Source organism: Saimiri boliviensis, chromosome 10 (genome assembly GCF_048565385.1).
Source record: "Saimiri boliviensis isolate mSaiBol1 chromosome 10, mSaiBol1.pri, whole genome shotgun sequence".
NCBI lineage: Eukaryota > Metazoa > Chordata > Mammalia > Primates > Cebidae > Saimiri > Saimiri boliviensis.
Genome location: NC_133458.1, coordinates 73,992,735 through 74,008,321, shown reverse-complemented (window position 1 = coordinate 74,008,321; position 15,587 = coordinate 73,992,735). Strand labels below are relative to the sequence as shown.

The 15,587-nt window shown below is 36.1% G+C and overlaps 1 protein-coding gene and 1 pseudogene across 3 annotated transcripts in view; both read right to left on the bottom strand.

Moving 5' to 3' along the window:
* MIOS (meiosis regulator for oocyte development) overlaps positions 1–15,587 on the bottom strand; it is a 41,630-nt gene that overhangs the window by 16,496 nt on the left and 9,547 nt on the right. For all 3 annotated transcript variants that reach the window (XM_039472733.2, XM_039472734.2, XM_074379493.1), the window contains exons 5-6: positions 5,166–5,420; positions 2,400–2,569 (exon numbers count right to left, since the gene is read on the bottom strand). In XM_039472733.2, the coding sequence (XP_039328667.1) occupies positions 2,400–2,569; positions 5,166–5,420 (425 nt within the window). The remainder of the gene's footprint in view (positions 1–2,399; positions 2,570–5,165; positions 5,421–15,587) is intronic.
* Positions 8,186–14,287, bottom strand: LOC141580096 (alpha-aminoadipic semialdehyde dehydrogenase pseudogene; annotated as a pseudogene).

Sequence of the window (15,587 nt, the reverse complement as noted above, 5' to 3'; positions counted from 1 at the left end):
TTCCGAGGCATTATAATAACTAAAATTTTTGTACACTTGTCAATATCATGAAACACTTGAAATATATTTACTACAAATGTAGAAAGGTATAATTAATTTTGTGATTTGTAAAAATAATTTAAGGGTGGAAAAAAGATGCAATTTCCATTGAAGTCATCCTATGAAAGTTTTCCTTTTTTAAACATAAGATCACTTCAGTTGACACCTATCTTAGCATGTTTTTTCTATGATAAAATATGATTCTGCCCCAGAGCAAGAACATATTTCATATAACTAGATTTAACTCTTAGATTTTAGTTGCATATGTTACAAAATTTTGATCTGGAAAGGGTTAAAAATATTATCTGTCCCATTTTATATCTCAGAGAACTAATACTAAAAGAATTAATTGAATGGCAAGGAGTCGGGCCTGTATTTTCGGACTTCCCAATTCAGTACTTTCCACATTCTTGCTACTAACATTTTTTTAACTGAGCAACATTAATTATAATTATTTACACACAAGGTATAACTAAATACATAGTTGAAACACCTTGGAAATATGAACTTATTACTCAAGATGACTGTTATCTAATAACTTAAATTTATGTATAAGAAGGGTACTGGTGCTGGGTGCAGTGGCTCACACCTGTAATCCCAGCACTTTGGGAGGCCAAGGCAGGTGGATGATTCAAGGTCAGGAGTTCGAGACCAGAATTGGTATTTTTGGCCAGTATGACGAAACCTCGTCTCTACTACAAATAGAAAAATTAGCTGGCATGGTGGCGCATTTGGGTAGTCCCAGCTACTCAGGAAAGCAAGGCACGAGAACTGTTAAAACCCAGGGGATGAAGGTTGCAGTGAGCTGAGATTGCACCACTGTACTCCAGTGTGGGCAACAGAGCAAGACTCAGTCTCAAAAAAAAAAAAAAAAAAGGGAAAACAAAAGAAGGCAAGTTCTTATATATGTTATTCTCATTCCAGGCAGCTTCTTATATATGTTATTCCTATATATGTTCCTATATATGTATGTTATTGCTTTCTAAATGAAGAAAAGTGAAGTCACCCTACCAGAATCACTGCCAACTTTAACAAGTTTATTAATGCAACAGTATTTCAAAAACACTTACAGTAAATATTATTGCATCTCAAGACTGCAATACTGAAAATCATTTTATTTTCCTATTCCCAAATAGATAATGCATATACTTATAAAGCTAAGATTCTCTCTTCATTTAAATTTTGAATATCACTTTGCTTATCCAACCCACTCCAATTATGTACTTATTATGGGTCACTTAAAATACAGAAACTTAATATTTAAACAATATCTATCTTTATCAATTGAGAAGTTAACAATCAACTTGTTTATCTAGTCTCTATCATTCTCTAACACTTCCTGAAAGTTTTTTTTTCAAGATACATTTAAAATCTTCTGTTTAACAAACAAGATTAATTATAGTTAAAAAAATAAACAGTCCTAACATTATATATTAATTTGAAAGGGTCAGAAAATTTCAATAATTTATTAAAAGTAATAAAATACCTGATGTACAAAATACACATTTTTAAAAATTTCATTAAGCTACTCCAACAAAATACATTATTTTTATAAATTCTTAGGGACTAACATTTAAATCACTTATTCAAAAAATATGTATTTGATAAGAAATGCTATAGTAGCAAACACAGAAATGAATTTCAATGTAGAAAGCTCTTTTCATTGTTAGAAAGAAGCCAAGTAGTGCAAAGAAAGTTGTAGTACCTAAAACCCAACAACTAAAACTGAAAAGCAAATCTCACTTCATTTTTTCTTTCCCCATTTTGTGACAAAGAACTTATTTGATAGTGTTGTGATAACCGGTGGCTAAAAACAGGAGGAAAAAAAACAAACACAAAGACCAAATAAAAAGCTGAAAGAGTCTACTGTAAGTACTATTGCCATTCCAAACAGGAACCACAAACACTGAGACAAGATAATATGATCACCTCCACCATAACTGATAAACTAATCATGAGTTGTTTTACTTAACATACACACACACACACACACAAACACACACATGTGCACAAATGCACACATAGTGTATTTAAACAGTAAATATATTTTTATATTAACATAGTTGTAGATTTCTATAGCTCAGTTCTTAAGCTAAAGGATAAAATCTTTATTCCTTTTATATCTGTAAATTATAGTATTAACATCATAAAAATCAAATCCAGTTTGATATCAGTTAACTAACCCTAGGATGGGAATCACACTCAAGAAGAGCTGCTCAAAAAAAAAGCCCAAGATGCCTTATTTTAAATAATATGTATCAAAATACTTTATGCAACAGACATTTGAAAATTTTAACAAAGTTAGATAAAAACTCCTATCTTAATTCAAAGGAATATCTCACAAAACAAGTTTAGCTTACCAAAACTCCATCATAAGATCCTGCTTCACTTGTCAGAAATGCAAACATGACACACAAATATGGGTTGTTTAGTTGTAATCGCAGTGTGCTACACATTTCTCTCCAAAGGGAGTTCTTCTCATCCGTATAACCCGATAAAGCCATTGCTACCACATTGAGATTCAGATCTCCTGCATATTAAAAACAGCCAGCTAATCAAAGTGATCGAAAGCTTAGTATCTCTTCCACATTTCTTAAAACATAAATAGAAATCAGAGGGTGACTTTTACCCTCAGAAAAATGAGCCCAGAGAATAAGGGTTTTGGGTTGCTCTGCCTATGTATTAGCCATTCTTTCATTTCTTTACTTTCTTAATAAACTTGCACCTTACTCAAAAAAAAAAAAAAAAAAAAAAAAAAAGGCTTTTGGGTTTTGATTCAGATTGGAAAATTTGGCAAAGACAATCAGCAAAACATTTCCGCTCTTACAAAACTCATGCCCACGTGTGCAAAAACTCTGTGCAGGTGTGCAGGAAAGCAGATCTTTTAATTTTTAAGTTCTCATTCCAGGCAGCTTCTTATATATGTTATTCCTATATATTTTCCTATATATGTATGTTATTGCTTTCTAAATGAAGAAAAGTGAAGTCACCCTACCAGAATCACTGTCAACTTTAACAAGTTTATTAATGCAACAGTATTTCAAAAACACTTACAGTAAATATTATTGCATCTCAAGACTGCAATACTGAAAATCATTTTATTTTCCTATTCCCAAATAGATAATGCATATACTTATAAAGCTAAGATTCTCTCTTCATTTAAATTTTGAATATCACTTTGCTTATCCAACCCACTCCAATTATGTCTGCTGCTTTTCACCAAGTGTCAATGCGGAAAGCAGTATTTCAACATTTTAATTATAGTATTACACTTATAATTTTTCCAGGACAAAATGAACTATAAGAATTACCACAGAACTGCATTTAGACACATTTGCAACAAAGCCTTTGTTATCAGTAGTCTACTAAACATTTGTTCTTAGCAGTTTCAATGCTTGCTGATAAGCTGCTAACCTGACCTTCAGCACCATGGCTGCCTAGTCTTCTAAGTTCAGCTTCAAAAGAGAAAACTAAATTTTCTTTTAACTTTCACTCTTAAGTATTTTCTACATTATAGAAGTTTTCTTATTCTATTTCTTCATTCTAATATTTTGATTTCTTTTCCAAATAAAGCAGTGTTTCTCACTTCATGTTCTTAACTTTATTCCTCATTTCTGTAAACATTTTCCCAAGTTATTTCATGCTTGTTTCCTTCACCTAATATATTAAATTAGATTTAAGGTCTTTTAAAATAAAAATAAAAATAGCAAGGGATTATCTTAGAATAATTTACTTCTAAATGGAAAGGAATGTTTGACTCAGAGACGTGTTCTCTTCAATTCTTAAAATCACTGGAAAGATACACTTTCCTTATTGTTAGTATGGGTGTTTAAATCAACCACCAAATTTTCCAGGTACACAAGATAGGAAGGTATTACCCTTTCAAGTTATAGCAAAATTATAATTAGAAATGACTTTAAATATCAATTCTTTTTTCCATCATCACATATTTTCTATTGTACTCTTAAATGGGGAAGAGTTTTGTTAGAGCAAAGGTAAAGAAAAAGATGTCAATCTAAGCAAAACATTAACTTTTTAAACTTTTAGACTGCAAAAAAATATATTACTGTGAATTTCATGTTTTCCTCTATGCTATGGTTGAACTATAATGGTTTTAAAATAGACCAGCAAGTAATAATTCAGTATTATGAATATTCAGAAAAATTTTTTTAGGTGTACTAAAACCCAACAGCTACATATATTTTAGTTATTTTTGATTGAAATATTCAAGTGTATTTAAACAGTAAATATATTTTTTATATTAACATAGTTGTAGATTTCTATAGCTCAGTTCTTAAGCTAAAGAGTAAAATCTTTATTCCTTTTATATCTGTAAATTATAGTATTAACACCATAAAAATCAAATCCAGTTTGATATCAGTTAACTAACCCTAGGATGGGAATCACACTCAAGAAGAGCTGCGCAAAAAAAAAGCCCAAGATGCCTTATTTTAAATAATATGTACCAAAACACTTTATGCAACAGACATTTGAAAATTTGATAAGAAAAAAAACCCCAAGGTTTTGGAATGGGATTTGTTTCTCCAAGGATCCTCTGGCAAAATGCCAGAGTAAAAAAACATTATTTCTTTCTTTTTAAAAAATACCAAATGAAAACTATATTTTAATTGCCAGACTCAAGAAGCATTTTTGAAGATCAAAGTATGCTTTTTGTAAGAATTTGTATTAGCCTACATAAACGTGTCATCCAGAGATTCCTAAAGGTCAAACCACCATCCAAAAAAATATAAACTAAAACACACTCCAATATGTGCCATAAAAATACCTGTAGGCTAAAGTAATCCTAATCTTTAAGAAAATATGTATTTTTAAATGTATGTGAACTATCTTTAAAAGAGAAAATGGATACAGCTGAGCACTCCCTACAATATTATACTGACATTTAAGACACGTCTTTGTTTTTACAGATCTAAACCAAGGCATAAGGGATGAGCTAAGTATTTACTGTTATAGATACATTACTGTGTTAATTTTCTCTTCCAACAAAAATTAAATAAAATATTGTGATTAGGTATTTGAAAATTATTAGCCTCTTTTGTTTAAAAGATTCTATGAACTGCTAACATCTTAGATTATAACTAATATCTTAGATTATAACCTAATACCTTTTTCAGAAGATGCCCCTTCATTCAGGATTTGGATTGCTCGGCGAATATCCAAGTTGAACAATGCCACAGCAGCAGCTCTCTCCCATTCCCCTTCTTGTACAAGGGAGTTCAAAAATGGCCCCACATCTATATCCGTTCCTTTCTTTATCCACCCACAAAGTTGTAAAGCTAAGATTCTCTCTTCATTTAAATTTTGAATATCACTTTGCTTATCCAACCCACTCCAATTATGTCTGCTGCTTTCCACCATTCCTAAAAACAAAAAACATTTTTATATTGTTTTGTTATTTTGAAATGTATTTTGAAAATAAGTCAGTTTTACAGAGAACTATTTCAACACATTTAGAATATTTAACTTCTTGGCCACAATTTTATGATAGTGTAAATATGAAATATGCCCCAAATAAACATATTTTGCATGTTTCTAAGTACAATAACTCCTTAAGTTACCAAAGAACTACTGAAATAAAAGCAAATGCTCAGATGGACTGAGTTACTGCTTCAGAGAAGGTTCCCTGGCTACCTAAACTAAATTAGATACATCTATTATTATCTAATTCCCCACTCATTGTTTCCTCTATTTCCTTTAGCACTTAACATGTGCTTCTATGTAGTTATTAATTTATTTTTCAGTCTTATCTCTTCTCCCACTAGCACAAAAGCTCCAGAAGGGCAAATGTCTTGTCTGTTTTATTCACAAGGTACCCCTACTGTCTGAAATCAAGTAGAAGTGCTCTTTCTTTCTTCTTTCTCTGTATATTAAAAAACAAGATTATAGAATTCAAAGTACATTGAAAGTTTAAGGCAAGTAATAACTTTAAAATACAATGTGAATAACTTGAAGGCTTTTTTTCCCCTTACTAATTCAGAAAATCTCATTTATCATTCTTTTTTCAGAACAAAGCATTGCTATTCTTGTAGCATTATTTACATTGCAGTGAAGTCAGTTGATCCTAATGACAGGGTAATTTCACTTAGAATGATACTTAGTGCCAAATGATGTAAAAACAAATAAAGGTGACACTTAAAAACTATAGTAACTAATTGTTAAATGTCCTAGAAAGTTTTACCATCAAAATTGTCATTACCTAATTAAGTTTTCTAACAAAAAGGATTTTCAGAATAAACTAAATTATGAATTAGGTAACATGAATGTCCAACATTACCAATTTTTAATTTTTTGTAGTAATTTACATTTTATAATTTATAGTAATTATATATTTATATATATACATCTAATACTGCAATTATACATTTGTAAATAACTAGATCAACAAAACAGTTTCTAGAATTCCTCATTCAACTTGTTGGTTGTAGGTAGAACTGTTAAGAAGGGCTCTATTCCTGCCTCCCCTCCAACCATACTCTTGTGTCATCCTGTCCCCTTGAGTACAGGTAGAATCTGTAACTTGTCTCGAGATAAAGAATACAGCAGAGATGAAAGCATTTTGCAGATATAATTACGGCCCTTACTCAGTTCACTGAGTGAATCAAGTGAAGATTATTCTGTGTGGGCCTGACCTAATCAAATAAGTCCTTTGAAAGAAGGTCTAGAGGTAAGAGAGAAGCAGCACGAGACACATCTCCTGCTGGTCCTGAAGAAGTAAAAGCTGCCACGCTGTGAGAGGGTCTATGAGAAGGCCACGTGGCAAGGAAGTGTCAACAGCCTCTAAGGAGCTCACAGCAGCCTCTGGCCATCAGCCAGCAAGAAAATGGTGACCTCAGTCCTATAGCTGCAAAGAACTGAATCTTCCCAACAATTCCATGAACTTCTCTGATCTCTAGAAATAAATACAGTTTGGCTGATACCTTCTGGTTAGCCTTTCTGAAACTGAATAGAGGACTCAGCTAAGGTGTGCCCAGACTCCTGGCCCATGGAAACGATGAGATAGTAAATTAATGAAAATACACTATCCAAAGTTAATTTAGCTATAGTCATTCTGATCAAGGAATTGAATGTATAAACAAACCCAAGCAAAAATAAAAAAATATTAAAAACTTAATTGTCATTTGCAAGTTAAATGACACACACATAAAATTTTCCTTTTTTTTTTGCGATGGAGTTTTGCTCTGTCACCCCGGCTGGAGTGCAGTGGCGTGATCTCAGCTCACTGAAACTTCTACCTCCCAGGTTCAAGCAATTCTCCTGTCTCAGCCTCCCGAGCAGCTGGGACTACAGGTGCATACCACTGTGACTGTCTAATTTGTTTTTAGTAGAGACTGGGTTTCGCCATGTCAGCCAGGCTGGTCCCGAACTCCCTACCTCAGGTGATCTACCCGCCTTGGCCTCCCAAAGTGCTGGGATTACAGGTATGAGCTACCGCGCCTGGCCTATTTTTACTCTTTCCAAGTAGTCAGACTGAATGATTTTTAAGAAAAATTTTAGGCCAGGTGTGGTGGCTCATGCCTGTAATCCCAGCACTTTGAGACACCGAGGCGAGTAGGTCACCTGAGGTTGTAAGTTAGAGACCAGCCTGGCCGACATAGTGAAACTCGGTCTTTACTAAAAACACAACTATCATTAGTGTATTATGTGTGGCACAAGACAATCCTTCCAACGTGGCCCAGGGAAGACAAAAGATTGGACACCTCCACTTTATAGCAAGTTACTGTACTGAATACTGCAGGTAACTGTAACACAATGGTAAGTATTTGTGTACCTAAACACAGAAAAGGTAAAGTTAAAAATACAGTATTAAATGTTATGGGGCCACTATCATATATGCAGTCAACTGTTAACATTAATGTCATTATATAATGCATGACTGAATAGGAATTTAAAGAAGTCCCTGGAGGAGGAGAAAATATTAATATATCCTGCATGTTAAGAACATGGTTATTGTATCACATATTTTTTTCTGCTTAGAGACCTTTTTATTGATCACTATGCTACAGTTGATGATTAGGATTATCAAATAAGCAATATGATGTCAGCATGGGAGTATAGTTATGAGTTTAACATATAAATTTTTAATATAGCTCTGAAAATGAAGTAAAATATACTTATGCATGTCATGTAATGCTAAATAAAATTGTATGTCCTAAATTTGAGATTGTCCTATAAATAACAGGAAACGTTTTATTGATGGCTGCAAGGAAAATAAGTTTATTTAAACATTAAAAATCAGGATTCAGGCCAGGCTCACACTTGTAACCCCAGGACTTTGGGAGCCCGAGGCAGGCAGATCACTTGAGGTCAGGACTTTGAGACCAGCTTGGCTAGTGGGGCAAAGCCCTGTCTCTATAAAAAATACAAAAATTAGCTGGTATAATGGCATGTGCCTGTAATCCCAGCTACTTGGGAGGCTGAGGCACGAAAACCACTTGAACCCAGGAGGTGGAGGCTGCAGTGAGCCAAGATTGTGCTACTGCACTCCAGCCTGAGTAACAGAGAAAGAAATTCTTGTCTCAAAAAAAAAAAAAAAATTAAGATTTAAACATTTCTTTCAAATCAGCAAACACTATGCTCTTTGTAGCTATTAATCTGTTGCATTTTACTATCTATATACTAAGCAATAAAATTATCCGGTTTGTAAGAAATCCAAGCTATTTTGCCCTTGAAGTCATTTTGTCTAAAAAAAATTCTGTTCTCTAGATTACACTTAAACCAAAAAAAACCAAAAAACAAAAAACAAACAAACAAACAAAAACGAGAGAGAGAGAGAGAGAGAGAGAGAGAGAGAGAGAGAGAGAGAGAGACAGGGTCTCTATGTAGCCCAGGCTTGCTTCAAACTCCTGGGCTCAAGTGATCCTCCTACCTCAGCCTCCTGAGTAGCTGGAGCGATAAGCTTACTTTTTTTTTTTTTTTTTAAATAAATATGGCTATGTTATAATAATTTTATTTTGACTTTTTAAAAATGAGTCTCTTGATTTTTAATCAGGGCTTTGGGGTCATGGGGATTAGTCAATGTCACAGTCATAATGATGCACTTATTCAGGGAAAACTTTAATTTTCTTTGTCTTCTTCAAAAACAACTGCTGGAACACCTCAAATTAAGCAATGTTCATCTAAAACACCTTTACTGAAACTTGATTCCTTGGGCCAAAGGAAGGTCCTTACTGTAGTTGATAGTACAAGTAGACCTTTTCATGTACTGTTTCCAGGTGTCACTGCTAGACTCCCTGCCACCACCAGTGTGCTTTTCTCCTCCAAAGTCACCTCCAATCTCAGCCCCACTTGTTGGAATGTTGACATTTACAATGCTACAGTCTGATCCTTTAGGTCCGAGCCAGCGGAAGATTCTGCCCAGATCTTTGGTAAAGAAGCTACTTGAAAGTCCCTGTTTTACATCATTATTCCATGTAAAGACCTCTTACTTCATTCTTGAATTTAAAGACATAGAGAATCGGAGCAAAAGTCTGTGTGTGTGCAATGGATGCATTGTGGCCAAGACCTGTGACAATTGTCAGTTCTACATAATTTCCAAGGTGATCCATAACCTTGTCCCCACAGACCACTGTGCTACCTTCTTTCTTTGCTTCTTCTACTGCTCCAAGAAACATGCTCACTGCCTACTTAGTGTGGAGTGGCCCATAGAGAACATTACAGTCCCATGGGTTCCCAACTTGGATCTATGCATAGGCCTTTTTAAGTCTGTTTACGACCTCATCATGGATGCTTTCATGCACAAACAGTCACCTCACAGTGATACACCTCTGGCCAGCTGTTCCCACAGCAGCGAAGAGAGCTGATGAACAACTAAGTTGAGGTCTGCATCTTCAAAGGCAATAATGGCATTATTTCCCCCAAGTTCCAACAAACTTCTCCCAAACCTCTCCTGCACCATCAGGGCCATCTGTTTTCCCACCTGAGTGCTACCAGTAAAGGACAGCAGGTTCACTAGCTCATCTTTGGCCACTGCTGTGCCAATATCTGCTCCACCACTAGTCAAGGAACAAATTGCACCAGGCAGCTTGTTGTCCTCCAGAACCCTGGCTATTATCTTTGTGACAGCCACACTAATAATCAGGGAAGTTGTTGGAGCTTCTTTCCAGAGGCAGACATTTCCAAAGATCAAGTTGATGACGCTATTCCAACCATACACTGCCACAGGGAAATTGAATACAGTGATGATTCCAACCAGGCCGACAGGATTCCACTGCTCAATCAGTGCATGCCCAGGTCTTTCAGAAGGCAAGATAGGGCTTCCAATCATCCATGATAAACCAACAGCATAGTCACAGATATCCACATACTCCTGAACTTCTCCCACACCTTCCACTAAGATTTTCCCCATCTCCAAAGACACCAAGCTTCCTACTACTTGGATCTTCTCCCGCAAGCCATCGCCAATCTGTCTCACTATTTCTCCTCATTTTGGAGCAGGAATATCTGCCCAGATTTTCCATGCTTCTCTTGCTTTCTTTACAGTGTTTTCATAGTCTGCGACACTGGCCTGACGGACTCTTGCTATAGGCTCGTTGTTAGCAGGACAATAAGTCGTAATAACCTCTCCCCAGCCTCCCCAGCTTCCATTATACACACCCTCGTTTTCCTCTCAGAGGCCTAGCTCTTTCAGCCACGCATACTGGGGCTGATTGATCAGGAGAGTGGACATGAAGGTGGCAGACCTGCTCCAAGGTCCAGGGAGCTTGCTGGTCTTTGCAGCATGCACACATAGCGTGTGGGGGAGGCGCCACATACTGAGCCCAGAACTTGGGGTAGAGCTTACTCTTTAAGAATGAAAAACATTCATGATGGATGAGAAGCGGGCCAATATTTTTTATACAATTTTCTGCCATCTTAAAAAAAAAAGGAATTATACCTACTAATAACACTGTGAACTTGCTATACAGGACTGTAGAAGAGATTCCCTCAGAACATGCATTCTCCTCATCCTGGTTAATTTCAGCACTTAGCCCATTCAACAAACTAGCCTCTCAGTTCCTTTGCTCCTTATCTCCAGTAGTCTACACCCCCAAGACTTTAGCTACTCCTTTCACAGCCATACTCGAAACTGTCCTCCTTCCAAAGAGCTACTGTCTAACCCCATGTAGCCTTCCAAAAATCTCAATTCCTTCTATTTTTCACAATCTCAGTGTCTTCACCACTATTATTTTTACTTATCTATCTTATCCTGTCTTCATTTTCATTTCTAGCCAAATAAGATCCCAAGGGTCAAATGAATCACTCTCTTGCCAATATAGTTAATTATCTTGCCCTACTGTCCTTTATTCTACCTTTTGATAAAATAATATTAACCAGTAATCTTCCCATGTTTCTCAAGACAGCTCTCTCTCTGTGGGTAACAACCACCATGGGCACCGAGGAAGGAGAACTGTCCAGACCCCAGGCACAATCAGTGCCTGAAGAATACCTTAGTTTATAGTGTTATTGCTCAGCTGTTTCCTTTATATAATCCTGCATAATCATATATTAGTTTATAGAATTAGTGCTTGAAGTATAACTTACTGCTTATATATATTTAGTTTATATAATCATACTTAATACTCATATCTACTTAGTTCTATATAATCTTTCTATATAATCATATAGGTATTGTAGTCAGAGCTGTACTGACACATTTAGTGCTGATTTATATAATCCTTCTATAAAACCATATAGTAGTATGTAGTAAGAGGAATGCCTAGAACAGTCACAGAACAGAAGCAGTACATGGGAAAACAGCCAGTCCAGGACAAGAACCAAAGAACCAGGCAGTAGCGTCCCTGCCTGAAAGGGCATACGCTATGTGGCAAGCTTGGAGCAAATGCCTCTCCTCCTGATAATGGAGTTATAGCACTGTGCATCCAGTTCTGTGGAAAGTAGGCCTCAGGCCTGAGATCCTGGAAGTAACCGAGGGAGAAGAACCCCTCTGGTGTGACCAGTCACGGCTGCTATACATCCTGTCAGTCTTCTCACTTCTGTGCTGACTCAAATCCTCCTCCCATAAATATCTTAAGAGAAGAGCACAAGTCTGTCAGCTCCCACTACATTAAGCTTACAGTTTCCTCCTATTAGAAATCCTTTGAAGTCTCCACCCCCCAGATAAGAAGTGTTGCACATGACACCTGTTGTACACAGCCCACCTCCTTGCCTCAGTGACCTAATGGGGGTGGACCCCTTTTCTGTATATGACCCTCTACTACTGCGCACAGCCCACCTCTCTGCCCAAGTTACATAATGGGGTGGTCCCCTCACTTGTAACTCATGTGATTATGTGTGCCCTATTACTAAGCCTATAGATGATGACCTCACTCATAACCCTGCCCCCTGCTTGTACCTGATAAATACAGATGCTCTTGGGCATTTGGAGGGCCGCCACTGATCTCCACTCACAGGTGGTGTGGCCCCCCGAGTCCAGATGCTCTTCACCAGTTCTTCAGTGTCCTGTCTCTTAACTTCTCGGATCCTGCACCTCAACACAGCATTAAGGGACACCTCATGACCCTGTGGGGCCTCCACAGCCCTACATTTCTCCTCTTCTCCATATGCTCTTCCTACAGGCTCCCTGTTCCTTCTCAACAGGAGTTATAAAATGAGAAATCCCTCAGCCTCTGGTCATTGACCCTTAAACAACCTGCATAGGGCATCCTTTTCCCCTTTCCTCTGGCAAACGTGGAGGTGTGCACCCTTGTATCTAAAGCTAAACGAACCTCTGCTCTGGATCCCATTCCCTCTTATTTCCAGAAGTTTTACTTCATTCCCTTCTCTCTGCATCTTTAACCTCTTTCTGTGGGTTTCTTCCAATCAGCATTTAAATATGCTTAAATGAATACCATGTTGAAAATAAAAATAAAGCAACACAAACCTCCTGGCTCCAGATTTGCCTCCTCCTATGAATATCATTTTGTCCTCTTTTATACAGTCAAATTTCTTGAAAAAAGTATTTATAATTGATGACTTCATTTCCTCAACCCACAGAATTTCTAATCTAACTGCCATTTGCTATCCATACCACCAATGAAGACCTCCTCCTATTCCTAAATTCAGTGAGTCCTTTTTAGTTCTTATTTGGCTGGATCTGAAACATGGAGCACTGGACAATTGACCTCTCTTCCCTCATCCATGTGAATACATATTACATTGGTGCAAAAGTGATTTGCGGTTTTTGCTACATAGATCTTTCTTCTACATCTCTCAACAATTCTCCTCAGTCTCCTTTAAGCCACCTCTTTCTGGTCTTACTCTGAACAATTCCATCTACTCCATCAAATATCATTTATTTCAAGCATACATTATATTCCTCTCTTGAGCTTTGGACTCATATCCTATTGCCCAAAGGACAACTGTATCTAAGTATCTTGATTTCAACTTGCTCCAAAATAAATGCAAATACTCTTTTGGTGTTGTTCCTAATTAACATACTTAAAATTAACTAGTTTCTCAAACTAAATATATGTGTGTTATCTTTGACTTTTCCATCTTCTCCAACCCCTTTATCTACTTAATCATTGAATTTTGTCCTATTCTCTAATGTATCCACATTTCTCTAGCTCCTCTGCTACTAACTTTGGTAAGGATACCATCACATCTTGCCTCCTTACAGCAGGTTTCTATCTGATATCCCTACTATCACTCTTGATCCGCTTTTTAAAAACAAATCTGTCACAAATCCATCCATTTCCCTGCCTTATAAGATGAATCTCCCTAAATTCTTTACATGATTTCTAAGTCCTTCCTGAGTTAGCTCATTGCTTAGCTTTCTAGTCTCCACTCTTTCCTCACTTCCTCTCTCATGCTCTCTTCCAGGAATAATAATGTGCTATGCTCTCTACCCTCTGGGCCCACTGCATATACTGCTTCCTGCCTGGAACTTGTCTTTGACTGTACCTCCTCTGAGAAACCTCTCATCCCTGCAACCAGATTAGGAATCCTTCCTGAACATAACTGTTTCTTCTTCCCTATGTTATAACTGCCTGTTACTTGTCTATATTCTAAACTAGAATGTAAACTCCCCAAAAGCAAGGATGACATTGAACCTGCTCAATCTCCATGAGGGAAGAGATTTATATATCTTCTTGAGAGTTATGTCTCTAGTTCCTAGGATAACTCCTGGCATACAGGGAGCATGTAATAAATACTTGCTGAATGAATGAGCTTACTTCATATTGTAGTTGTAAAAATTAAAGTAACGTGGGAAAAGAAACTAATTCATAGCAAGCCCATATATATATATATATATATATATATATATATATATATATATATACATACTGTTTGTTACCAAAATTAAAATTTAGCCGTGTGCTCTAATAAACTTGTGTATTAGGTTACTGTGGACAAGATGGCTCAATGTGTTGACTTACCATGTGATAAATTATCAGAGACACATTAGAGGAAAAGGTATGGCCAAGTAAAACAGAAGACTGAAATCTAAGAGTGTCATATTTGACAGTATTTCTCTACTTTTCACCTTTAGGTAGTAAAAACAAAAATATCTATACCAAACAAAAAAAAAAAGCTGAAAATCTAGCAATGAGAGCAACGAGAGAATGATGAATGAAGAAATCTTTCCAACAGTAGCCTTTCTTTAGACTGGGTAAAGACTATTTCGACTCAAGGGTGGGATACTCAGTTTGTCTCTAGTGCACCAGAAACATAAAGATACTACATTTTCCCCTTTTGCTTTTCATCAAAGGTTGGCTTTTCCTTAAAATATATCAAACTACAACAAACACAATAACTAACCTCTAAATAACTGAGTACAGTGTGTCCTGATCTACTATATAGCTAAGACACTATAAATCCTATAAACTTGGTGTTTAATTCTTTACAGTAATGGACAATGGCTCTAAAATCATGAACCATGGTACCAGGTTTATTTGTGGGCATAAAACACTATGTGTGCCCTTTTACCTACGTTAATAAAAACAGCAGCTTCTAACTAAACTTATTCATTTTACTATTTATAATAAAGGTTACTTTTTTTGGTGGAGGAGTAATACAAAAACAACAAAATCAAATTGATCAGTAAGTAGTCTACTGTATCTTTCAGTAAAGTGGACCAAAGTAATTTGAACAACCTTAAAAAAACATGGTAACAGTTTAACTAAAACACTTAACTTACTCTAAAAAATTTCATTATTTTGTATTTTGTTTGTATGGTATTGATACAAGTTATGTAAAAGTTCAAATTTACTACTTCTATTATTGCTCTTTGACCAAGTAATGTTAACTACTTTTCTAACAGCTTGACTTGGGCCCAAATGTGCCTTACCAAAAGCTGGAAAATAAATCCTAGGTCACAGAGATACAGGTTGAGTATCCCAAATATGAAAACTGAAATCCAAAAGGCTTCCAAATCTGAAACTTTCTGAGTGCTAAGATGATATTCAAAGGAAATGCTCACTGGGGCATTTTGGATTTCAGAATAGGGATGCTCAATCTCTAAGTATGTACGTAAATATTTCAAAATATGAAAATATTTGAAACACATCTGGTCCCAAGCCATTTTGGATGAGGTACACTTAACCTGC